Source organism: Meles meles, chromosome X, assembly GCF_922984935.1.
Source record: "Meles meles chromosome X, mMelMel3.1 paternal haplotype, whole genome shotgun sequence".
In the NCBI taxonomy this organism is placed as follows: domain Eukaryota; kingdom Metazoa; phylum Chordata; class Mammalia; order Carnivora; family Mustelidae; genus Meles; species Meles meles.
In genome coordinates, this window is record NC_060087.1 from 65545087 (window position 1) to 65572042 (window position 26956).

Below are 26956 nucleotides of genomic sequence, written 5' to 3' on the forward strand. Positions count from 1 at the left end.
GTTTTAGATAGTTTTACATTATAGTGAAAGTATTTTTGTTGCTAACATTTTCAAATTTAAAATAGAACTATTTCTTTATAAAATCTCTTCTATTGTCACAATGAATTTCTTGAGTGTTAAGGCAGTTCTTTTACTGTCAGATAAACGTTTACAAGGATGTCTACCAAATGAGATTTAAAGTAAGAATTGAGATGTATCTAGCAATTTCTATATTTGATATAATTTGTTTTAGAAATTCCTAAACAGGCAAAATGCATAAAAATATATTAGTTGATTAGAAAATGTTGAATTATAACAGCACACAGAATAGCAACTAGTGCAAATCCTATCACAAGGATTAGGACAAATGTATCATCACTCATTTCTATCCTGGGCTTATCATCTTTTTCTTCACCAGTGCTGCTTCCTGCCTTTCCTCCACCACTTTTTCCAGGCCCTGGATGTTGCTTATGTGTTGAAAAAAGAACGCTGGGGCTATATGGTCCCCAGAGCTCTTGTGTCCCAGCAGAATTCTGATATTGGCGTCCAGCACAGACCTTGAAGCGATAATGTGCATTTGTCACAAAGTTGGAAAAGGAGAATGAAGTGTTTGGTCCTTTATATATCTAAAGAAATATGAGACAAAATGAAAATTATATTGTCATACCAAATAAAAAATATGGTATCGTTTTTGACAAGAACTTATGAATTAACCCATTTACCTCATAAATATATTCAAAGCAAAACTAAAAGTTTATATTTACAGTCTCTAATATCATGAGAACCCAGTACTGTTCAGGTAATATTTTCCAGTGTAAGAAATAACAAAAGACTTATAATTGATTGTTAAACTTTAATTGCATTAGGTTTGGAATGAGTTGTGGACATGATAAGTGAAACCTAGAAATATTAAATAATTCAATAGTAATGTGTTAATTGAATGAATAAACAAATATGTCCCCAAATAGTATGTAAATAAAGCTTTAGGGAGGAGGTAGTACTTTTGGATAAGATTTCATTGCTTTAGGGGCGCCTGGGTGGCTCAGTGGGTTAAGCCACTGCCTTCGGCGCAGGTCATGATCTCAGGGTCCTGGGATCGAGTCCCGCTCGGGCTCTCTGCTCAGCAGGAAGCCTGCTTCCTCCTCTCTCTCTCTGCCTGCCTCTCTGCCTACTTGTGATCTCTCTCTGTATGTCAAATATATAAATAAAATCTTTAAAAAAAAGATTTCATTGCTTTAAACATTCTGAAAGGTTATCTTAGTCCTCAGCAAAAGCTCAATTCCCAGTAGAATATAAAATTATAAAATTTTAAGGACTAAATTTACAAGAATTTACCAGGTCAGTTCCTTTTTGACTGATGAGTTGTAGATTATAAACAATGGGATCTCCTTTTATTGGCTCCAAAGACTCCCATTTGATCTCACAAATATTGCTATTCACATGCTGTAATTTAGGTGCTAGAAAAGAGAATTTCAGTTTAGAGGGTTTTATTTTTCTTAGATGATCTTGAATATGTTGAATTTTGATACAGTTTTCCATGATGATTAAAAGGCATTCCATGCATTCTTAATCTAAGAAATATATAGTTATAGTTCACATTATAAAGCCTTTTTCAATACCATCGGGCATCTGAATAATTGTAATAAAAACTTTAAGAACTTGAAACTGTCAATAATTCACGTTTGTTTGTTAGTAAGACCTTATTTTAAGTTTTATTACTATTGTTTAATCCCTGCTGGTATAATCTTTTGCGTTGTATTTATATGGTGCATGATACATTTAGAAGCACTTCACATACATTAACAGTTTTTTAAAAGATTTTATTAGTTTATTAGAGAGAAAGAGCAGGGAGGAGGGGCAATGGGAGAGGAGAGAGAATCCTAAGCAGACTCTGGGATGGGCATGGAGCCTTATGTGGGGCTCAATCACATGACCGTGAGATCATGACCTGAGCTGAAAGCAAGAGTCTGATGCTCAACTGACTGCACCACTCAGGTGCCCCACATGTGTTAATAATTTTATTTTAGGATCACAGCAGCTGTATGAGGAAAGGAAGGAGGGCAGGATCTTTATTCATGTTATTAGTGTCTCTACATTTCAGGAAAATGGGTCTTAAATATGTAAGAAGAGAGCAAGGCATTATTGTGGTCCAAGTCATGTTTATTTTATTTTTTTTTCTATTTTTTTCTAAGTCATGTTTAATTTCAGTATGTTACAGTTAGCTTTTCAATGAGAACAAACTACTTCATAATGGTGATTGAAAGACTGGAATAACTGAATTTCACAAGAAGGAATAAATGCTCAAAGCTTGAGTTTTCATGACTGTGAAGTTAACCTTGTTATGTATTATAGAAAGCAGTTTATTTTACTGTTCAAATAGGGAGATTAAATTCAGAGTTTCAGAAATTACCAAATGTGAAGTTATAAATTTATACTAAATATGTGTGAATATGTGCTATATACTAAGTATATTTTTTAGCTTTAATCAGTTTAATTATATGTATCAGCTGATTTTTTTGTGTTTTAATCCAAGTAAGATGTAGCACATTGGAGAACCTGGATGAAATGGGTAAATGCCTAGAAACATAAACTACCAAAACCAAAACAGGAAGAAATAGAGTACTTGACCAGACCAATAACCAGCCATAAAATTGAATTTGTAATAAAAAAAAACTCCCAAAAAACAAAGATCCAGACAAGATGGCTTCACAGATGAATTCTATCAAACATTTAGGGAATAGTTAATACACCTCCTTCTTAAACTATTCTAAAAAAAGAAAAAAGGAATGAAAACTTCCAAACTCATTCTTTGAAGCCAGCAGTACCCTGATAACCAAAACCAGAGAAAGACTCCACTAAAAAAGAGAACAAATGGCCAACATCCCTGATTAACACAGATGCAAAAAGTGCTCAAAAAAAATACTAGGGGGTACCTGGGTGGTTCAGTGGGTTAAAGCCTCTGCCTTCGGCTCAGGTCATGATCCCAGGGTCCTGGAATCGAGCCCCACATTGGGCTCTCTGCTCGGCAGGGAGCTTGCTTCCCCCTCCCTCTCTCTTTGCCTGCCTCTCTGCCTACTTGTGATCTCTCTCTCTGTTACATAAATAAATAAAATCTTAAAAAAATACTAGGAAACTGAGTCCGAGTATACATTAAAATAATCATTTAGCACAATCAAATGGAATTTATTCCTGGGTTGCAAGTGTGGTTCCGTATTCCCAAATCAATCACTGTGATATACCACATAACTCAAAGAAAGGATAAGAGCCATATAATTATTTCAATGGATGTATAAAAAGCATTTGACAAAATACATCCCTTTGTGATAAAAGCCCTGAATAAAGTAGATTTACAGGGAACATATCTCAACATAATAAAGACTATATATGAACAATCCAGGGCTAATCTCCTCACTGGGGTAAAACTGAGAGATTTTCCTCTATTTTCAGGAACAAGACAGGAATGTCCACTCTCACTACTGTTCTTTAACATAGTACTGAAAGTCCCAGCCTCAGCAGTCAGAAAACAAAAAGAAATAAGTCAAAGAAATAAGTCATCAAAATCAACAAGGAAAAAATCAAACTTTTACTCTTTTCAGATGTTATGATATTTTATATGTAAAATTGAGAAGAATCCACCAAAAAATTGCTAGAACTGATTCAGTTACAGGATACAAAATCAATGTAGAGAAATCTGTTGCATTTCTATACACCAATAATTAAGCAGGAGAAAGAAATTAAGGAATCCATTCCATTTGTAATTACACTAAAAACCGTCAGATACTTAGGAATAAACCTATCCAAAGAGATGAAAGACCTGCACTGTGAGAACTATAAAACATTAATGAAACAAACTGAAGATGACACAAAGAAATGGAAAGACATTCTGTGCTCATGGATTGGAATAACAAATATTGTTAAAATGTCTATATTACCAAAGAAATCTATACATTTAATGCAATCCCCCATCAAAATACCACCAACATTTTTCACAGAGCTAGAACAAACAATCCTAAAATTTATATGGAACCATAAAAGACCCTGAATTGCAAAACAATTTTGAGAAAGAAAATAAATGCTGGAGTAATCACATTCCCAGATTTGAAATTACACTACAAAGCTGTAGTGATCAAAACAGTATGGTACTAGCACAAATATAAACACATAGATAAATGGAACAGAATAGAATACCCAGAATGAAAATTGGTCAATGACCAAATGAAATTTTATCAGTTATTCTTTGACAGAGCAGGAAAGAATATCCAATGGGAAAATTTCTCTTCAACAGATGGTGTTGGGACAACAGGATAGCAACATGCAAAAGAATGAAACTGGGCCACTTTCTTATACCACACACAAAAATGAATTCAAAATGGTTTAAAGGCTTAAATGTGAGAGAGGAAATTATAAAAATCATAGAAGAAGAAACAATCAGTAGACTCTTTGACATCAGCTGTAGCAACTTTTTTCTAGATATATCTCCTGAGGCAAGTGAAATAAAATTAAAAATAAGCTATTCAGACTTCATCAAAGATAAAAAGCTCCTGCACAGTAAAAGAAACAACAAAACCAAAAGACAACTTATTGAATGGGAGACAGTATCTGCAAAAGACATATTCGATAAAAGGTTAATATCCAAAATACATAAATGTCTTACAAAACTCAACATATAAAAATGAATAATTAAAAATGGACAGAAATGAGTAGACATTTTTCCAAAGAAGACATATAGATGGCCAATAGGCATATGAAAGGTTGCTCAACATCACTGATTATCAGGGAAATTCAAGTCAAAACTATAATGAGATATCACACCACATATGACAGAATGGCTAAGATCAATGACACAAGAAACAACTGGTTAGATTGTCTAAAATTAACACAAGAAACAATAGGTGTTGCTAAGGATATGAAGAAAGGGGAACCCTCTTACGTGTTGGTGGGAATGGAAACTGGTGCAACTACTCCAGGGAACAGTTTGGAGGTTCCTCAGAAAGTTAAAAAGTAGAACTACCCTACAATCTAACAATTTTACTAGTAGGTATTTACCCAAAGCACATGAAAATACAGATATGAAGGCATACGTGCAACCAACCCACTGTTTATGGCAGTATTATCAACAATAGTCAAACTGTGGAGAAAGCCCAAATGTCCATTGACTAATAAATGGATAAATAAGAAGTGGTATATTATACAATGGAATATTTTGCCATCAAAAATGAAATCTTGTCATTTGCTATGATGTAGATGGAGCTAAAGTATATTATGCTTAGTGAAATAAGTCAGCCAGAGAAAGACAAATACCATGTGATCTCACTCATATGTAGAATTAAAGACAGAAAACATGAACATATGGGAAGGGGGAAAGAAAAAAGAGAGAGAAACAAACTGTAAGTTACCCTTAATTTTAGAGAACAAACTTAGGGTGGATGGAAGGATGTGGGTGGAGGATGGGCTAGATGGGTGATGGATATTAAAGACGTTACTTGCGGGGCGCCTGGGTGGCTCAGTGGGTTAAGCCACTGCCTTTAGCTCAGGTCATGATCTCAGGGTCCTGGGATCGAGTCCCGCATCTGGCTCTCTGCTCAGTGGAGAGCCTGCTTCCCTTCCTCTCTCTCTGCCTGCCTCTCTTGTGATTTCTCTCTGTCAAATAAATAAATAAAATCTTTAAAAAAAAAAGACGTCACTTGGGGCACCTGGGTGGCCCAGTGGGTTAAGCCTCTGCCTTCGGCTTAGGTCATAATCTCAGGGTCCTGGGATCGAGCCCCACATCGGGCTCTCTGCTCGGCAGGGAGCCTACTTCCTCCTGTCTCTCTGCCTGCCTCTCTGCCTACTTGTGATCTCTCTGTCAAATAAATAAATAAATAAACCTTTAAAAAAAATAAAGACATCACTTGTGATGAGCATTGTATGTAAGTAATGATTCACTGAACTCTACTCCAGAAACTAATATTGTACTGTATGTTAACTAACAAAATTTAAATAAAGTGCAAAAAAAAAAGAGAACTGCATTATGATCCAGCATTTTCAGTAGTAGGTACTTACTTGTGGAATACAAAAATACTAATTCAAAAGGATGTATACACCCTGATATGGATTGCAGCATTATCTACAATAGCCTAATTATGGAAACAACCTAAGTGTTCATCAATTGATGAATGGATAAAGAAGCAGTATTATTTACAGTGGAATATTATTCAGCTACAACAAGAACAAAATCTTGCCATTTGCAAGGATGTGGATGGAGCTAGAGAGTATTATGCCAAGTGAAATAAGTCAGTCAGAGAAAGGCAAATACCATATTTTATTCATATGTGGAATTTAAGAAACAAAACAAGCAAAGGAAAAGAAGAGTGAGACTTAAATGAAGAAACAGACTCTTAACCACAGAGAACAAACTGATGGTTACCAGAGGGGAGATCGGTGGGGTGATGAATTAAATAGGTCATGGGGATTAAGGAATGTACTTGTGATGGGTACTGGGTATTTCACTATATTGTACACCTGAAACTAATAGTACACTGTACATTAACTTTTGAGTTTAAATAAAAACTTTTTAAAAAGTAAAACATTAAAATTTTCAGAGTCTTATTAAATTCTAAATTGAACTTTGAATGCATAATTAAGTATTGGAGTCTTTTGCTATTTAACGTTTAAAATAGACTGTACTGGAGAATTTTATATATGAGTTATTAGAGCTCATATTAATGCAACCTTCATTGTCAGGCTTATAATACTTACCTTTTAGTGTGGGTGGTGGAGTTCTGGTTGTAGTGAAAGTATAGATACCAGACAGTGGTCCCTCACCAGCTTCATTACATGCTTGGATTTTAAATTTGTATTCTGTATACTCACTCAGTCTGTGCACTTTGTGAGTCTGACAAGGTCCATGGTAAATGATAGAAAATCTGGGAGTGGGAATCAAGATGGGAGAAGCTATATTATTAATCAAAGGTCATTTAGGTACAAGTAATTCTACATAACTGACTTGAAACTGGGTCGTCAATAAAGCCTAAATAAATCAACTTGAAGCCTGGTGGGTGCAAGACAAAAGGGAAAAAAATCAGTTTGTAAATATCATAATGACAAGGTGCTGACTTTCATATTCCTTTGGTAACTTCTATTCCTTGGTATTAATTGTATTATATAAAGGAAGGAGTGTTTGGGAGAGCAAAAATAGCTAAATTATCAGTAGGAATTTAAGAAAGTATATCTAACATGATAATGTACTGCTTTCACATCTATCAGTTCATTGAAACCACTTTGGATTATATGTTTAAGGGAAATTTTAAAATATTTTTATTAGAATCATGTAAAATTGTACAAATATCTTACCTTCCAGATCGATCTCCTATTAACAAATTGTAGCTTATAAGGTTGGAATGTAATCCTTTGCTTGAAGAGTTACCCCATTTCAATTTGAGGCTCTGGTGTCTATAGACCACACAATCAAGATGAGGAGGATCAAGTGGTAGTGGCTTGGTTTTGGTTCTTATTGATTGGCTAAAAGGGCTTAGTCCATAATGATTCATAGCTTGAATTCTGATTCTAGTGGTTAAAAAAAAACAAATTAAACTATTAATTTGGATTTAGAAAGGAAAATAAATTTCTACATTTAAACTATGCCCTTAGTCATCCTGTGAAAGAATATTGACCATCATATTATACTGATTAGTATAGACAAATTTTTGAGGCCAAAATCTTGAATTTGCATAATCAGTATTGACGATCTTTGATGAGGAGGAACTGGCTCTTAGTAATGCCAAATATTTCTAAAATAGTAAAATTCTCTTTCAAAAAATGTGTAGACTATATAAAACAAAGAAATGTAGATTTAGTAATGCCAATTTTTTTCTAAAACCATTTTTTTTCTAAAATTCTCTTTCAAAAATGTGTAGATTATATAAAACAAAGAAGTGTAGATTTGTTCAAAATTCTGAAAAAACTTCATCTATCCAAAGTAAGATATAAGCAACTTACTTGTATGTGGTATCAGGCTGTAGATTTTTCAGAATACACTCTGTTACTCTTTCAACAGACAAAATTTTTCTGTCTCCATATTCAATGTTATATCCAGTGATTGGAGAGCCATGACAATCTGGTTCCTCCCATTGAATAGCAATGCAAGATGATGCCAGTTTGGCAGGAACTTTGTTTTCAACTTCATGTAGCATTGGTACTACTGCTGGCACAGTTGCTGGTGTGGTTACTATGCCAGTTTCTCCAAATGGTCCAACTCCAACTACATTTGCAGCCTGAGAAAGTATGTTCTGTTAGAGCTTCATTATTTTGTTTTGTGCATAAACCATTTTTCGTTTTTTAAAAAAAGATAAGGGACACCTGGGTGGCTCAGTGGGTTAAGTCTCTGTCCTCAGCTCAGGTCATGATCTCAGGGTCCTGGGATTGAGCCCTGCATTGGGCTCTCTGCTCAGTAGGGAGCCTGCTTCCCCTCTCTCTGCCTGCCTCTCTGCCTATTTGTGATCTCTCTCTCTGCATCAAATAAATAAATAAAACCTTTAAAAAAATAAAAACAAGACAAAAATTTTAACCTCAAATTCTAATAAAGATTTTTAAAAAAAATTCAAACAGAATTGTTTTATAATGTTTAAAGTGTATAACATGTTGAGGGGCACCTGGGTGGCTCAGTGGGTTAAAGCCTCTGCCTTCGGCTCGAGTCATGATCCCAGGGTCCTGGGATCGAGCCCCACATCAGGCTCTCTGCTCCGCAGGGAGCCTGCTTCCTCCTCTCTCTCTGCCTGCCTCTCTGCCTAGTTGTGATTTCTCTCTGTCAAATAAATAAAATATTAAAAAAAAAAAGTGTATAACATGTTGATTTGATTTTTTTTTACAGAGAGCACACAAGTGGTGGGGAGGACCATAGGGAGAGGGAGAGAGCTTCTTAAGCATGCTCCATGCCCAGCACAAAGCCCAACATGGGGCTTGATCTCATGACTCTGAGATCATGACCTGAGCTGAAATCAGGAATAGGAGGGTTAACTGACTGAGCCATCCAGACATCTCTAATTTGATACATTTATATATTGCAATACCAAAAAAATTATTTGAAAATACTCACATGATGCCAAAATCTTTAGGTTGCATATATAAGAAGGGAAAAAGTCTGAATATGTGAAGGTAAGTGAAGAATGCTAATATGGACATTTCAGGAAAAATATACCCGAACTGAATTCATCACTTAGTCCACCAAAGTTTCTTCCTTTCCTTTATTTTCTAGTTACTATCTCTGTTGGTGGTAGCCTGAAGTTCACATCAATTCACTAAGTTTTACTGATTTTGTAAAATTTTTAAATTTTACACTGTGGACTTAAATGTACAATTTACACTCTTTACCCCAAAAGGAACATTTTGCATAACTATAGTACAATATATAGTCAGGAAATTGACTTTGATAAAATCCGTTGACATTATTCAGATTTTACCAGTTTTACATGCACTAATTTGTATAGTGTTATATGTAGTTTTATCACATGTGTATCTTAATGTGATGACTAACAGTTAAGATATTCCATTGCAAGTATCCCTTGTACTATACTTTTATACCCACAGCAACTTCCTTCCCTCTTTTTCTAATTCTTGACAACTAGTAGTTTAGTCTTTAACCTATATTTTTGCTATTTCAAGAACGTTATATAAATAGAATAATGGAATATAGAATTATTCTATAAATAGAATAATGCAGGATATAAATTTCTTAGATAGGTTAAGACGTCATCATAATTCCCCTGAGATCCATTGAAGTTGTGTGAATTAATAGTTTGATTCTTTTTATTCTCAAATAGTATACCATGGTATGAATGTACTACAGTTTTTAAAACTATTTACATGTTGAAGGATATCTGAGTCATTTCTAGTTTTTGGCTTTTACAAATAAGGAGTTATATATATCCATGTACAGGTTTTTATTGTGGACATAAGTTTTCTTTCTCTGGGATAAGTGTCCAAAAGTGCTGAGCATATTAGTAAGTACATGTTTAGTCTTGTAAGAAACTCCCATACTATTTTACAGAGTGGATGAAATTCACACCAGAAATGTATGATTAGTCCAGTTTCTTTACATCTTTGCCAGTGTTTAGTGGTATTACTATTTCTTATTAGCCATTTTGATTATGTGTCATGTTATCTCATTGTGCATTTCCCTAATGACTAATAGTGTTATACATCTTTTCATTTGTTTATTTGCCATCTGTATATCCTCCTCTGTGGATGGTCTGTTCATGTCTTTTCCCTGTTTTATAATTGTGTTATTTGGATTTTTAAAAAAGATTTTATTTATTTATTTGGCAGAGAGACAATGAGAGAGGGAACACAAGCAGGGAGAGGGTCAGTGGGAGAAGCAGACTCCCTGCTGAGCAGGGAACCCCTGGGTGGTTTGGATTTTTAACTGTTGACTTTCAAGCGTTCTTTATATATTCTAGGTATTAGTTCATTGTCAGCTGTGTATTTTGTAAAGATTTTCTTCCAGTCTATGCTTGTCTTTTTTGTCCTCCTCACAGGGTTTTATGCAGAGTAAAACTTTTTGAGATTGAGGAGGTCAGAGACACCTGGGTGGCTCAGTCAGTTAAGCATCTGCCTTTGGCTCAGGTCATGATCCCAGGGTCTTGGGATCAAGCCCCACATCAGGCTCCCTGCTCACTGGGGAGGCTCTTCTCCCTCTCCCTCTACCACTCTAGCACCTCTACCACCCCCCTTGATTGTGCTCTCTCACTCTCTTTCAAATAAATAACAGTCTTCTAAAAAAAGTTTTAGAATGTCAAATTTTTCAATTTTTCATTTTATGGAATATGTTTTTGGTATGAAGTTTAAGAACTCATTGCCTATATTAGATCCTAAAAATCTTATGTGATTTTTTTTCTAAAAGTTTAATGGCTTTATATATATATATATATTTTTTTTTTGTATGGTGGTATCTCAATGTGGTTTTTTTTAGTATTTTTTTTATTTGTTTATTTACAGCATAACAAGGTTCATTGTTTTGGCATCACACACAGTGCTCCATGCAGTACGTGCCCTCCATATTACCCACCACCTGGTTCCTCAACCTCCCCCCCCCCCGCACCTTCAATACCCTCTGGTTGTTTTTCGGAGTCCATAGTCTCTCATGGTTCATCTCCCCTTCCAGTTTCCCTCAACTCCCTCTCCTCTCCATCTCCCCATGTCCTCCATGTTATTTGTTATGCTCCACAAATAAGTGAGACCATATGATACTTGACTCTCTCTGCTTGAATTATTTCGCTCAGCATAATTTCTTCAAGTCCCGTCCATGTTGCTACAAAAGTTGGGTATTCATCCTTTCTGATGGAGACATAATACTCCATTGTGTATATGTACCACATCTTCCTTATCCATTCATCCATTGAAGGGCATCTTGGTTCTCTCCACAGTTTGGCGACCGTAGCCATTGCTGCAATAAACATTGGGGTACAGATGGCCCTTCTTTTCACTACATCTGTATGTTTGGGGTAAATACCCAGCAGTGCAATTGCAGGGTCATAGGGAAGCTCTATTCTTAATTTCTTCAGGAGTCTCCACACTGTTCTCCAAAGTGGTTGCACTAACTTGCATTCCCACCAACAGTGTAAGAGGGTTCCCCTTTCTCCACATCCTCTCCAGCACACGTTGTTTCCTGTCTTGCTAATTTTGGCCATTCTAACTGGTGTCAGGTGGTATCTCAATGTGGTTTTAATTTGAATCTCCCTGATGGCTAGTGATGATGAACATTTTTTCATGTGTCTGATAGCCATTTGTATGTCTTCATTGGAGAAGTGTCTGTTCATATCTTCTGCCCATTTTTTGATATGATTATCTGTTTTGTGTGTGTTCAGTTTGAGAAGTTCTTTATAGATCCTGGATATCAACCTTTTGTCTGTATTGTCATTTGCAAATATCTTCTCCCATTCCGTGTGTTGCCTTTTTGCTTTGTTGACTGTTTCCTTTGCTGTGCAGAAGCTTTTGATCTTGATGAAGTCCCAAAAGTTCATTTTTGCTTTTGTTTCCTTGGCCTTTGGAGACATATCTTGAAAGAAGTTGCTGTGGCTGATATCGAAGAGGTTACTGCCTATGTTCTCCTCTAGGATTCTGATAGATTCCTGTCTCACGTTGAGTTCTTTTATCCATTTCGAGTTTATCTTTGTGTACGGTGTAAGAGAATGCTCGAGTTTCATTCTTCTACATATCGCTGTCCAGTTTTCCCAGCACCATTTATTGAAGAGACTGTCTTTTTTCCATTGAATATTTTTTCCTGTTTTGTCAAAGATTATTTCACCATGGAGTTGAGGGTCCATATCTGGGCTCTCCACTCTGTTCCACTGGTCTATGTGTCTGTTTTTATGCCAGTACCACGCTGTCTTGGTGATCACAGCTTTGTAGTAAAGCTTGAAATCGGGTAACATGATGCCGCCAGTTTTGTTTTTGTTTTTCAACATTTCCTTAGCAATTCGGGGTCTCTTCTGATTCCATACAAATTTTAGGATTATTTGCTCCAGCTCTTTGAAAAATGTCGGTGGAATTTTGATCGGAATGGCATTAAAAGTATAGATTGCTCTAGGCAGTATAGACATTTTAACAATGTTTATTCTTCCAATCCAAGAGCATGGAACAGTTCCATCTTTTTGTGTCTTCTTCAATTTCTTTCATGAGTGTTCTGTAGTTCCTCGAGTACAGGTCCTTTACTTCTTTGGTTAGGTTTATGCCCAGGTATCTTATGGTTCTTGGTGCTATAGTAAATGGAATCCATTCTCTAATTTCCCTTTCTGTATTTTCATTGTTAGTGTATAAGAAAGCCACTGATTTCTGTACATTGATTTTGTATCCTACCACGTTACTGAATTGCTGTATGAGTTCTAGTAGTTTGGGGGTGGAGTCTTTGGGGTTTTCCATATAAAGAATCATGTCATCTGCAAAGAGAGAGAGTTTGACTTCTTCCTTGCCAATTTGGATACCTTTTATTTCTCTTTGTTGTCTGATTGCCGTTGCTAGAACGTCTAATACTATGTTGAACAAGAGTGGTGAGAGTGGGCATCCTTGTTGTGTTCCCGATCTCAACGGGAAGGCTGCAAGCTTTTTCCCATTGAGGATGATATTTGCTGTGGATCTTTCATAGATAGATTTTATGAAGTTCAGGAATGTTCCCTCTATACCTATACATTGAAGCGTTTTCATCAGGAACGGATGCTGGATTTTGTCAAATGCTTTTTCTGCATCAATTGAGAGGACCATGTGGTTCTTCTCTCTTCTCTTATTGATTTGTTCTATCACATTGATTGATTTGCGAATGTTGAACCAACATTGCAACCCAGGGATGAATCCCACCTGGTCATGGTGGATAATCTTTTTAATGTGCTGCTGGATCCTGTTTGCTAGGATCTTGTTGAGAATCTTTGCATCCATATTCATCAGTGATATTGGTCTGAAATTCTCCTTTTTGGTAGGGTCTTTGCCTGGTTTGGGGATCAGGGTAATGCTGGCTTCATAAAAAGAGTCTGGAAGTTTTCCTTCTGCTTCAATTTTTTGGAACAGCTTCAGGAGAATTGGTGTTATTTCTTCTTTGAAAGTTTGGTAGAATTCCCCAGGGAATCCGTCAGGTCCTGGGCTCTTGTTTTTTGGGAGGTTTTTGATCACTGCTTCAATCTCGTTACTAGATATTGGTCTATTCAGGTTGTCAATTTCTTCCTGGTTCAATTTTGGGAGTTTGTAGTTTTGCAGGAATGCATCCATTTCATCTAGGTTGCTTAGCTTATTGGCATATAACTGTTGGTAATAATTTCTGATGATTGTTTCTATTTCCTTGGTGTTCGTTGTGATCTCTCCCTTTTCATTCATAATTTTATTAATTTGGGCTTTCTCTCTTTTCTTTTGGATTAGTGTGGCCAATGGTTTATCGATCTTATTGATTCTTTCAAAAAACCAGCTTCTAGTTTCATTGATACGTTCTACTGTATCTCTCGTTTCTACCTCATTGATCTCTGCTCTAATCTTGATTATTTCCCTTCTTGCATGTGGAGTTGGTTTGATTTGTTGTTGATTCTCCAGTTCTTTAAGGTGTAGAGACAGCTAGTGTATTCTGGATTTTTCAATGTTTTTGAGGGAGGCTTGGATGGCTATGTATTTCCCCCTTAGAACCGCCTTTGCTGTATCCCATAGGTTTTGGACCGAAGTGTCTTCATTCTCATTGGTTTCCATGAATTGTTTAAGTTCATCTTTGATCTCCTGGTTGATCCAAGCATTCTTAAGCAAGGTGGTCTTTAGCTTCCAGGTGTTTGAGTTCCTTCTGAACTTTTCCTTGTGATTGAGTTCCAGTTTCAAAGCATTGTGATCGGAGAATATGCAGGGAATCATGTCAGTCTTTTGGTATCGGTTGAGTCCTGCTTTGTGACCCAGTATGTGGTCTATTCTGGAGAAGGTTCCCTGTGCACTTGAGAAGAATGAGTATTCTGTTGTTTTAGTTTGTAATGTTCTGTATATGTCTATGAGGTCCATCTGGTCCAATGTTTCATTCAATACTCTTATTTCTTGATTAATTTTCTGCTTCGATGATCTGTCTATTTCTGAGAGAGGCGTATTAAGATCTCCTACTATTATTGTATTCATATCAATGTGACTCTTTATCTTGATTAATAGTTTTCTTACGTAATTGGGTGCTCCCATATTGGGGGCATAGATATTCACAATTGTTAGATCATCTTGGCGGATAGTCCCTTTAAGAATTATGTAGTGTTCTTCTGTATCTCTGACTACAGTCTTTAGTTTAAAATCTAAATTATCTGATATGAGAATCGCTACTCTGGCCTTCATTTGAGGCCCATTGGCATGAAAGATGCTTCTCCATCCCTTCACTTTCAGTCTGGGTGTATCCTTAGGAGGTTCAAAATGGGTCTCTTGTAGACAACACATGGGTGGGTCCTGTCGTTTTATCCAATCTGCAACCCTGTGTCATTTTATGGTCGTATTTAGGCCATTCACATTGAGAGTGATTATTGAGAGATAGGTTTTTATTGACATCGTGTTGCCTTTGAAGTCTTTCTGTCTGTAGATTTTTTCTATATTTCTGTTCAATGATATTCTTAGGATTTTTTTCTCTTTTATAGGACCCCCCCCCTTAATATTTCCTGCAGTGTCGGCTTGGTGGTTGCATAGTCTTTTAAGCCTTGCCGGTCTTGGAAACTCTTTATCTCTCCATCCATTTTAAATGTCAGTCTTGCTGGATAGAGTATTCTTGGTTACATGTTCTTCTCATTTAGTACTCTGAATATATTTTGCCAGCCCTTCCTGGCTTGCCAGGTCTCTGTGGAAAGGTCTGACGTTATTCTAATGGGTTTTCCTCTGTATGTAAGGAGCCTCTTTGTCCTAGCTGCTTTTAAGAGGGTCTCTCTTGAAACATAATTCCCCATTCTAACTATAAGGTGTGGTGAGGACTTTCGAGAATCTAAAATCTTGGGAGGAAATCTCTCTGCCTCTAGTACATGAACGTTGTTTCCATTCGTGAGATTGGGAAAATTTTCATAGACAACTTCTTCCACTATATCTTCTAGACTTCTTTCTTTTTCCTCCCCTTCAGGGATTCCAATAATTCTGATGTTGGAACATTTCATGGCATCGTTTATTTCCCTGATTCTGTTTTCGTGGCTTCTGAGCTGTTTGTTCCAGGCTTCCTCCTGATCCTTTCTCTCTATCTGTTTGTCCTCCAGATCACTGATTCTATCTTCTGTCTCAGTTATCCTAGCTTTTAGAGAATTTAGATTAGATTGGAACTCATTGAGAGCATTTTGAACATCATCCCTGGTGGCTTTCAGTTCTGCCCTAACATTGTGAACATCATCCCTGGTGGCTTTCAGTTCTGCCCTAATCAATTCTGTTTGGTCATCCATGGCTTTCTCCAACCTAGCTATTGCCTGGATAATTGTTAGTCTGAATTCCTTTTCTGACATATTGTCTATGTCGATAGCCATTAGCTCTGTTGCAGAAGGCCCATCCTCTGTATTTTTCTTCTGTTGGGTATTCCTCCTCCTAGTCATTTTGGAAAGAGATGACTGAACAGATGCAGCTGGACTTATTGATTGTGGTGCAGTCAATGTGCACCCTGGAACGCTTCTGTGAAATCAGGGTTCCTCACCCAAATGAGAGAAAAAAGAAAAGAAAAAGAAATAGAGAAGAAGAAAGAAAAAAAAGGGAAAAGTAAAAAGGAAAAAAAAAAGAGAGAGAGAGAGATAGGAAAAAAAGGGAAGATAAAAGAGAAGGCTCAGCCCAAATGGGCCACAAGGTAAGATTTGTGAAGTATACAAACAAGAACAGACAAACAAAAAGACTGATAAAAGTATATGACAAGAGAAAAAAAAATATATATATAAGCAAAAAAAAAAAAAAAAAAAAAAAAAGGGAGAACCTCATCAGAACGAACCCCAAGTATAAGATTTATATATTATCAGGAGAAACACAAATTCACAGAAACATTGACAGATGGAAAAATTGGGAGAGTGGTTATAAATTCTCAGTGTGGGTGAGGAAGGTTATTTTTATTCTTCCTGAAGTTATCTTGATGTTTTTGTTAAGGGACTCAACTTTCCTAAGTTACAGGGGGATTAGAAACTGGTTTGCCTATCGGGGTAGCATTGATTGGGGAAAGGGGATTACCTTGAAGTTTAACTCTATATGTATAGTAGAAAATAAAAATTAAAAAAGAATAAACTAGACTAAACTAAGTTAAAATTAAAAAAGAATTAAAAAAATAGAAAAGCAAAAGAAAAACACAGGTGTATGTATCAAAAAGTTCAGGTTAGAAGGTTATTAAAGAATTTGATGTACTGGACATCTCAGTGTGGTGGTAAATAGGTTAAAAAATTATCTGTATGTATAAAAAAAAGAACCAGAATATTGGTAACGAGTTAAAAATAAAAGTTGTATTTATGAAGTAGTGGTGGTTTTTCTCTTGTAGTCTTTTTTTTTTTCTTCCTTCCTGGTTGGTTTTCTGGGGGAGGGGCCTGCCACGTGGGTTTTCAGACAATGATGTTCCCTGAGTTAGGTCCTCCCGCTCCCCTCAAGGGGGTGAGCTCTGAGGAAACTGTTTTTTTCAGCCTTTTGTTCTCTGGGGGTTTTTATGTTCTTTCATCTGCTTTCTCTCACCTTGACAGCTTTTGATGGTTTTTGGAGGTTTAGAGGAGAGCAAACTGCACCCCAACCTCCCTCTCAGAGAAGCCTCAGAATGTTTTGCAAGAGCTGCTGGCAGAGTTGGTTCTGAGTCACTGTCCCTGGGGATGCAGGAACTCCTCATTGTACCCAAAACCAGGGCAGCGGTGGCTGTCTGGGCAGCTCCAGACAGACAGAGAGGTTCCGAGCAGAGATCGCACACTGAGATTTTCCCGCTGTCCCGGGCTGGGAATGTCTGGTTTTTCTGGATGCCAGAGCTCCAGGCTAGCGCCTATGAGCACCTATCCCATGGGAGGGTGTGGGTTGCACACGTTTCAGGATTGCCTTCTGGCCAGGCTCCCAGCCCCTCACGGGAGCCAGACCCCACTCATTCTCGGGTGTGCTGGAGTTCAGGTGCACTGGTGGCTCAGGGACAGAGACCTGATTTCTCCGCTGCACTCTCTCTGGCTCAGCGCCAGGGGAGGCTGTCCTGGGTCGGGGGACTTAGGTCCCTGACCCTAACCGCCCAGGTTCCCACTATTACCCTCCTCGATCCTTTGCTCTTTGTTTTTTGAGTGCTTTCAACCAGACTCCAAGTTAATGCTGGTCCCCAGACGCAGAGCACTCTCGTGTTGGGGTATTACTTTCCAATCGGTCACCTCTGGTGGCTCCCTCCCCCTTTTGTTTTTCTTCTGATATCAGTCCAGCGCTCCCAGACTGCTTTACCTGCCCCTGGCGTCTTCTGCTCCTGTAGAGATCCAGACGTGTATAATTCTGATCTCAGGCTGATTTCATGGGTCGTCGGAGTTCTTTCGTAGGTAATCAGCTCACTTTAGGGTACAGGTTGAAAAGGTGCCTCCTCCTACTTCCCCGCCATCTTGACTCCTATGGCTTTATATTTTAATTTTGTTTTCTATGGTCCATTTTAAATTTTCAGTTTTTTTGGTCCATTTTGAGTTAATTTTTATATAAGATGTGAAGTTTATGTTGATTACTCCAAGAAAGACATACACATGGATTTACAGACACACAAAAAGATACTCAACATCACTAGTCATGAGGGAAATGCAAATCAAAAGTATAATGAGATATCACCTCACACCTGTCAGAATGGCTCAAATAAAAAACACAAAAAACAGAAAAATTTGCTAGGTTGTGGAGATAAAGGACCCCTCTTGCTCTGTTGGTGGTAATGCAAACTGGTGCCACTGTGGAAAGTGGTATGGAAGTTCCTCATAATGTTAAAAATAGGACTTCCCTACAGTCTAGTAATCACACTAATCACACTATTGCAACATTATTCACAATAGCCAAATTATGGAAGCAGCCCAAGTATATATCAATAAATGAATAGGTAAAGGTATGGTATATATGTATGATAGAATATTATTCATATATAAAAAAGAATGAAATCTTGCTATTTATAATGACATGGGTGGAGCTAGAGAGTATAATGCTAAGTGAAATAAGTCAGTTAGAGAAAGACAAATACCATATGATTTCTTTCATCTGTAGAATTTAAGAAACAAAAGAAATTAGGAAAGGAAAAAGAAAGAAACCAAGAAACAAACTCTAAATTTAGAAAACAAACTTTTGGTTATCAAATGGGAAGGGGGTGGGGGGATGAGGTAAAGAGGTGATTGGGATTAAACAGTGCACTTGTAGTGAGCACTGGGTGATGTATGGAATTGTTGAATCACTGTATTGTACAGCTGAAACTAATATAACACTGTATTTTAGATATATTGGAATTAAAATACAAAATAGTGTGGTGATAGCTATTCTGACATATTTCAGGTAATAGCTCATGTAATTTTGGTTTGTATTTCTCTGATGTTTAGTCATGTTGATCATCTTTTTACATACCTCTTGGGCATTTGTATGTTTTCTTTGGAAATACGTCTATTCAGTTGTTCTGCTCATTTTTTAAATTGAATGATTACTATTTTGTTATTGAATTATATGAGTTTCTTATATATTTTAACCTTTTATCAGATATATGATTTCCCAACATATTCTCCCATTCCATAGGTTTCCTTTTAACTTTTTAAAAAAGATTGTATTTATTTATTTGTTAATTTATTAAAGATTTTATTTATTTGTTAGAGAGAGAGAGAGCATGAGAGGGGAGAGGGTCAGAGGGAGAAGCAGACTCCCCATGGAGCTGAGAGCCCAACGTGGGACTTGATCCTGAGACTCCAGGATCATGACCTGAGCTGAAGCTGCTGCTTAACCAGCTGAGCCACCCGAGTGCCCAAAAAAGATTGTATTTATTTATTTGAGAGACAGAATGAGAGGGAGAGATAAGATAATCTGAAGCAGACTCCACAGTGTCACAGCCTGACATGGGGCTCAATCCCACAACCATAAGATAATGACCTGATCTGAAACAAAGAGTCAGATGCCTAGCCAACTGAGCCACCCAGGCGCCCCACCTTTTAACTTTTTTTGTTTATATTTAATGTGCTGAAGGATTTTAGTTTGATGTAGTCCCATTTATTTATTTTTGCTTTTGGTGCCTTTGTTGTTGGTGTCAAATCCAAAATAACATTTCAACAACTATGTTAAGAGGTTTATCCCCTATGTTTTCTCCTAGATTTAATGATTTCAGTTATGTTGAAGTCATTAACTCATTTTTGATTTATTTTTGTATATGGTGTAAGATAGTGGTTCAGTTTCATTCTTTTGCACATGGCTGTCCAGTTTGCTATTAAGAAGAGATTATCCATTTCCTCTCATATATTCTTGGCTCCTATAATATAAATTAATTGACCATATGTCCTGTTTATTTCTGGGATCCCTATTTTGTTCCATTGATTTAAGTATTTGTTTTTGTGCTAATACCATTGTGTTTAGATTACTATAGCATTGTAGTGCAGTTTGAAAGGAGGAAGTGTTATGCCTCTCATTTTTTCTTTGTCAGAGTTTCTTTGGCTATTTGGAGTCTTCTGTCATCCCATAGAAATTTTAGAATTTTTTGTTTTATTAATGTGACAAATGTTACTAGAATTTTTATAGGGGTTGCATTGAATCTGTAGATTCGGTGATAGTTACAGGTATTTTAACAATGTCAATTCTTCCAATCTATGGGCACAAAATATTTTTCCATTTATTTGTGTCTTCCTCAGTTTCTTTCAACAGTGTCTTACAGTTTCAGTAAACAGATCCTTCACCTTTGCTAAATTTATTCCTTAGTATTTTATTCTTTTTGATGCAGTCATAAATGGGATTGTCTACTTAGTTCCTCTTTCAGAGTGTTATTAGTGTATAGAAACACAACTTTAAAAAAAGATTTATTTATTTATTTGAGGGGGGAGGGGCAGAGTGAGAGGGAGAGAAAGAATCCCAAGCAGACTCCCCAGTGAACATGGAGACCAACACAGGGCTTAATACCATGACCCTGAGATCATGACCTGAGCCAAACCTGAGTCAGATGCTCAACCAACTCAGCCACTCAGGTACCCCTCACAGCCTATTTTTGTGTATTGATTTTGTATGATGTAACTATACTGAATTCAATTAGATTTATTTTTTTAAAAGATTTTATTTATTTGACTGATGCACATGCACACACACACACACACACACACACACACACACAGCACAAGCAAGGGGAGTGGCCGGCAGGGGGAGAGGGAGAAGCAGGTTCCTTGCTGAGCAGGTAGCCCAATGCAGGGCTTGATCCTGGGACTCTAGGATCATGATCTGGGCTGAAGGCAGACACTTAACTGACCGAGCCACCCAGGCCCCCTCAATTATGATTTTTAACAATATTTTTGGTGGAGTCTTTAGAATGTTCTACATATAATCTATCATCTGAAAATAGGGATGGTTTTACTTTTTTATGATTTGGATGCCTTTTCTTTTTCTTCTGTAATTGCTCTGGCTAGTACTCCATGGACTATGTTGGCTAAAAGTGCTAAGAGTTGATATCCTTGTCTTGTAACTGATCTTAGTAGAAGAACTTGCAGCTTTTTACTGTTGAGAATAGTGTTGGTTGTGAGGATGTCATGTATGACCTTTATTATGTTGGGGCATGTTCACTATCTAACCAGTTTGTTGAGAGTATTTTTTTTTCTGTGAATGGATGTTTAATTTTGTCAAATGCTTTTCCTACATCTATTGAGAGGATCATATGATTTTTGATCATATGATTTTTATCCTTCGATTCATCAATGTGGTATATCACACTGATTTGCAGGTATTGAACCATCCTTGCATTCCCGGAATAAATTCCACTTGATCATAGTGTATTATCCTTTAATGTATTGTTGAATTTGGTTTGCTAATTTTTTTGTTGAGCATTTTTTGCATCTATGTTTCTTGGGGATATTGGCCTGTAATTTTCTTTTCTTGTACTGGTGTAGTATTGTAATGTTGGTTTCATAAAATGAATTTTGAAGTATTCTCTTCCTTCTATTTTTTGAAAGTGTTTGAGGATTGCTATTAATTCTTTAAATGTTTGGTATAATTCACCAGTAAAGCTGATAGGCCCTGGACTTTTCTTTACTAGTAAGTTTTTTATTACTGATTCAATGTCTTTACTCATTAGTCATCATGGATATGTTCATATTCTCTATTTATTCATGATTCAGTCTTTTTAGCTTGTATAGTAATAGACATATATTCATTTCTTCTACCTTTTTCAACTTGGCATTTACAATTTTTCATAATATTCTCTTATGGTGTTTTGTATTTCTGGGGTATCAGTTGGAAAGTCTCCTCTTTCATTTCTAATTTTGTTTACTAGAATCCTTATTGCTTGGGGTGCCTGGATGGCTCATCATTTAGGCATCTGACTCTTGATTTAATCTCAAGTCATGATCTTGGGGTCCTGAGATCAAGCCCTGTGTCAAGCTCCCTGCTCAGAGTCTGCTTCCACTCTCCCTCCCTCTGCTTCTCCCCTACCTCATGCAGTCTCTTTCTCTAAAATAAATAAAATCTTTAAAAAAAAAAAAGAATCCTCATTTTAATTTTGTTTGTAGACCTAGATAAAGGTTTGTCTATTTTGAGACATCCATGTCTCAGTTTTGTTGATCTCTATTTTTTTAGTCCCTATTTCCACTCTTATCTTTATTCTTTCATTTAACTAATTTGTTAGTTCATTGTGTTATTTCCTTCATTCTACTAGGGTTAGGTTGTTTTTCTTTTTCTAGTTCTTTAAGGTGTAAATTTAGTTTGTTTATTTTAGCACTTTCTTTTTCCTTATTATAGAGATTTATCACTATGAAGTTGCCTCTTAGAACTGCTTTTGCTGCATTCCATTAAGTTTTGGTATATTGTATTTGTATTTGCATTTGTCTCAAGATTTTTTTTTTTATTTCTCTGTTGATTTCTTATTTGATCCATTGACTATTCATTAGAATGTTTAGTGTCTCCAGATATTTGTGAATTTTCCAATTTTCTTCTTCATAATTAATTTCTAGTTCATGCCATTGTGGCTGGGAAAGATGCTTGATTTCATTTGAATCTTCTTAAATTTATCAGGGCTTTTTTGTGACATAACATATGATATATCCTGGAAAGTATTCCATATGCACTTGGGAAGAATGTGTATGGGCTGTTGGATGGAATGTTCTATAAATATGTGTTAAGGGGCACTTGGTTGGCTCAGTGGGTTAAGCCTCTGCTTTTGGCTCAGGTCATGATCTCGGGGTCCTGGGATCTAGCCCTGCATCGGGCTCTCTGCTAGATGGGGAGCCTGCTTCCTCCTCTCTCTCTGCCTGCCTCTCTGCCTGTTTGTGATCTCTCTGTCAAATAAATAAATAAAATCTTTAAAAAAATCTGTTAAGTCCATCTGGTCTAACATACAATTAATGTACCATGTTTCCTTTTTCATTTTCTGTTCAGGCAATATATCTGTTGTTTTAAGTGACTTATTGGAGTTTCCTACTATTATTGCATTGTTGTTTGTTTCTCCCTTCAGGTATGTTAGTATTTGCCTTATATATTTAGGTGTTCCTATGTTGGGTTCATCAGTATTTACAAATGATACATTCTTTTGATTAGGTCATTTTTCACTATATAGTAACATTGTCTGTCTCTTATTTTGGTCATTGGCTGAACATCTGTTTAATCAAATATAAGTAGATCTACCTCTACCTTCTTTTGGCTTCCTTTTGCATGGAATATCTTTTACTATTCCTTGACTTTCAGCTTGTGTGTGTCCTTAGAGCTGAAGTGAATCTCATTTAGACATTATATGTAGTTGGGTCTTGTTATTTTATCAGCCACTCTTTGCCTCTTGACTGTAGAGTTGAATCCATTTGTAGCTGAAGCAATTTTGATAGATTCGGACTTAATACTGCAATTTTAATAGTTTTCTGGCTGTTTTTACAGAAATTTTGTTTCTTTTTTCTTCTCTTGCTCTTTGTGATTTGATAATTTTCTACAGTGGTATCCTTAGATTCCTCTCTCTTTCTCTCTTGTGTGTGTATTATAGGTTCTTGCTTTGAGAATACCTTGAGGCTTACAAAAAACTTATTTTTAACAGTCTATTTTAAGCTGATGCCAACTTAAGTTTGAATGTCTACTAAAGGTCTGCATTTTTACTCTAACCTCTATTTTATGTCTTCAATGGCATGCACAATTTACATCTTTTATCTTATGTTTGCATTAAATTACTATAATTGTTTTAGTACTTTCTCCTTATAACCTTCATAGTAGAAATCTACAAGTGTCTTACCCACCAAACTTACATTATAGTATTCAGAATTTAACTATATAATTACTATATCCACTGTGATTTATACTTTCATGTTTTCCTGTTACTAATTAGTGTCCTTTCATTTAGCTTTAAAAGTCCTTTTAACATTTTAAAAAATATTTTATTTATTTATTTGACAGAGAGAGAGGTCACAAGTAGGCAGAGAGGCAGGCAGAGAGAGAGGGAGAAACAGGCTCCCCACTGAGCAGAGAGCCTGATGCGGGGCTTGATCCCAGGACCCTGAGATCATGACCTGAGCTGAAGGCAGAGGCTTAAACCACTGAGCCACCCAGGCGCCCCAGCCTTTTAACATTTTTTGTAAGGCCAGTGTGTTGGTGATGAACTGCTTCAGGTTTTGCTTGTCTGGGAAATGGTTGATTTCTCCTTTAATTCCGAAGGACAACTTTTCTGGGTAGAGTACTCCTTGTTGGCAGTTTTTCTTTCAGCTCTTTAAATATATCACGCCACTGTCTTCTTTCTTGCAAACTTTCTGCTGAAAACTCTGCTGATATTGTTATAGGGGTTCTCCTTCATGCAACAATTTGTTTTTCTTTTGCTGTTTTTAAGATTCTTTCCTTGTTTTAACATTTGACAGTTATGTGTCTGTGTAATGAGTCTTTTTGGATTGTCTTAGTTGGACTTTCTGGGCTTCCTGGATCTAGATGGCTGTTTCCTTCCCTTGTTTAGGGAATATTTTAGCCACTATTTCATTAAATAAGCTGTCTTTCCCTTTCTCTCTGTCTTCCTCTGGGACACCTATAAGCATATATTGGTTTCCTTTATAGTATCCCAAGTCCCCTCCTTTTCATTTTTTTCTTTTTGTTCCTATGATTGCATGAGTTCAACTGCCATGTCTTCAAGTTTGCTGATCCTTTCTCTTCCATTTGATCTTGTCTGCTGTACAACCCTTTAATTGAATTTTTCAGTTCAGTTGTTATATTCTTTATTCTTTGCCTATGTGATTTCTCTTTGATATTTTTAACTTTTTATCTCTTGAAATTTTCACTTTGTTCATGCATTGTTCACCTGACCCTGATGAGTATCTTTATGACCACTATTTTGAACTCCTTATCAGGTAAATCTCTTATCTCCACTTTATTAAAGGCTGTTTCTGGAGGTTTATCTTATTCTTTTGCTTGGAAAAATGTTCTCTGTTTCTTTATTTTACCTTTCTGTGCATCAGATAAAACATCTACCTCTCTCACAGTCTTGAAGGAGTAGCATTGTGTAGAAGATGAACATTATCATTTGGCCTGGCCCTAGCTCTTAGTTTTCTCTCAAACCTTGTGAGTGTGCAAGCTAGTTTCTTTGTTCTTAGTGGTTCCAGTGGTTGAAGGTATGCCAGTATCTGTCAGTTTCCCAAAGGTTAGGATAACAGTCAGCACCTCATTTAAAGCTGGACCCTCAGCTGCAGCTTTTAAGATGTGCAAAACATACTCAGGGAAAGACTGGGATATGGGCATTTCTGACTTGTGCCTCTGTACTGGGCCCTGGGATTACAGCCCGTCAAAAACCGTTTCTTTGTTTGCTACAGTACTCTGAAACCTATAAATGCAAGCTTCACTGGCCACCAGTGGCAGGAAATCAATTGTTGCAACCTCTGGGTGGCAACCATAATGCTAGGTTGCCATACATGTGCACAAGCTCCTTTCAAGGAGATACTAATGACCTGGAGTATGGCATATGGAGATTATAGTTATCATTTAGATGTGTGCTAAATTAGGAGACTTGCCCTCAGGTTATAGCTTTAAAAATATTCAAATAGGCCTTTTTCAGGGAAAGGCTGGGATCTGCACTGAGACCTGAGGGGATAGCCAATCTGAGTCCTGGAAAGCCCATTAAAACTGTTTCTTTGTTTGGTACAGTGTTGTGTGTCTTATGGCTGCATACCTAATTTGCTTTCAGAGCTAGGTATTTTAGGGACCTGCCCATTAGGTGGAAGTTTTCAAACTTGGCATGCTAGATGTTGGATCCAAATTCCTTACTCTTCAGAGAAAAACTTGCATTTATGTTTCCTCCCTGTTGTGCTGTATATGGAAATTATACTGAGAGTATATTTCAGCTTTTCTTACCATTTTATGTGGTTTTTCTCTCATTTTTCTGGTGAAAATGAGAGTCCCTCAGCTAATTTCTGGATTCCTTTCAGAGGAAATTGTTCCATGTTTAACTGTGCTTTCAGTGTGTCTGTGGCAGATGAGTTCAGGAGTCACCATCTTGGACCAGAACCCCAATGTCACTTCTCTGAAGTTCTAAGCCTTCTTTTGTTATCATTTCCTTTTTTAAAAAGAATGCTTTCTATGGCCAAAATTAGCAAGACAGGAAATAACGTATGTTGGAGAGGATGTGGAGAAAGGGGAACCCTCTTACACTGTTGGTGGGAATATAAGTTGGTGCAGCCACTTTGGAGAACAGTGTGGAGATTCCTCAAGAAATTAAAAATAGAGCTTCCCTAGGACCCTGCAATTGCACTGCTGGGTATTTACCCCAAAGATACAGATGTAGTGAAAAGAAGAGCCATCGGTACCCCAATGTTTATAGCAGCAATGGCCACGGCCGCCAAACTGTGGAAAGAACCAAGATGCCCTTCAATGGACGAATGGATAAGGAAGATGTGGTCCATATACACGATGGAGTATTATGCCTTCATCAGAAAGGATGAATACCCAACTTTTGTAGCAACATGGATGGGACTGGAAGAGATTATGCTGAGCGAAAGAAGTCAAGCAGAGAGAGTCAAGTATCATATGGTTTCACTTATTTTTGGAGCATAACAAATAACATGGAGGACATGGGGAGATGGAGAGGAGAAGGGAATTGAGGGAAATTGGAAGGGGAGATGAACCATGAGACACTATGGACTCTGAAAAAGAACCTGAGGGTTTTGAAGGGGTCGGGGGTGGGAGGTTGAGGAACCAGATGGTGGGTAATAGAGAGGGCACGTATTGCATGGAGCACTGGGTGTGGTGCAAAAACAATGAATACTGTTATGCTGAAAAGAAATAAAAAAAAAGTGAAAAAAAAGAGTGCTTTCTATATCCAGTTTTTATTGGGAATTTTACTGGCAACAATTCTTAGTTTTCCTTTATCTGAGGATGTCTTTATTTTCTTTTCATTTCTGAAGAATAATTTTACTGA

The 26956-nt window shown here is 36.9% G+C and overlaps 1 protein-coding gene across 1 annotated transcript in view; it reads right to left on the bottom strand.

Annotated features, from left to right (window-relative positions):
* Positions 1-266: 266 nt before the first annotated feature.
* LOC123934670 (fibronectin type III domain containing protein 3C1-like) overlaps positions 267-26956 on the bottom strand; it is a 58391-nt gene continuing 31701 nt past the window's right edge. The window contains exons 22-26 of the mRNA XM_045994782.1: positions 7957-8231; positions 7312-7524; positions 6718-6884; positions 1315-1436; positions 267-605 (exon numbers count right to left, since the gene is read on the bottom strand). Of these exons, the coding sequence (XP_045850738.1) occupies positions 267-605; positions 1315-1436; positions 6718-6884; positions 7312-7524; positions 7957-8231 (1116 nt within the window). The remainder of the gene's footprint in view (positions 606-1314; positions 1437-6717; positions 6885-7311; positions 7525-7956; positions 8232-26956) is intronic.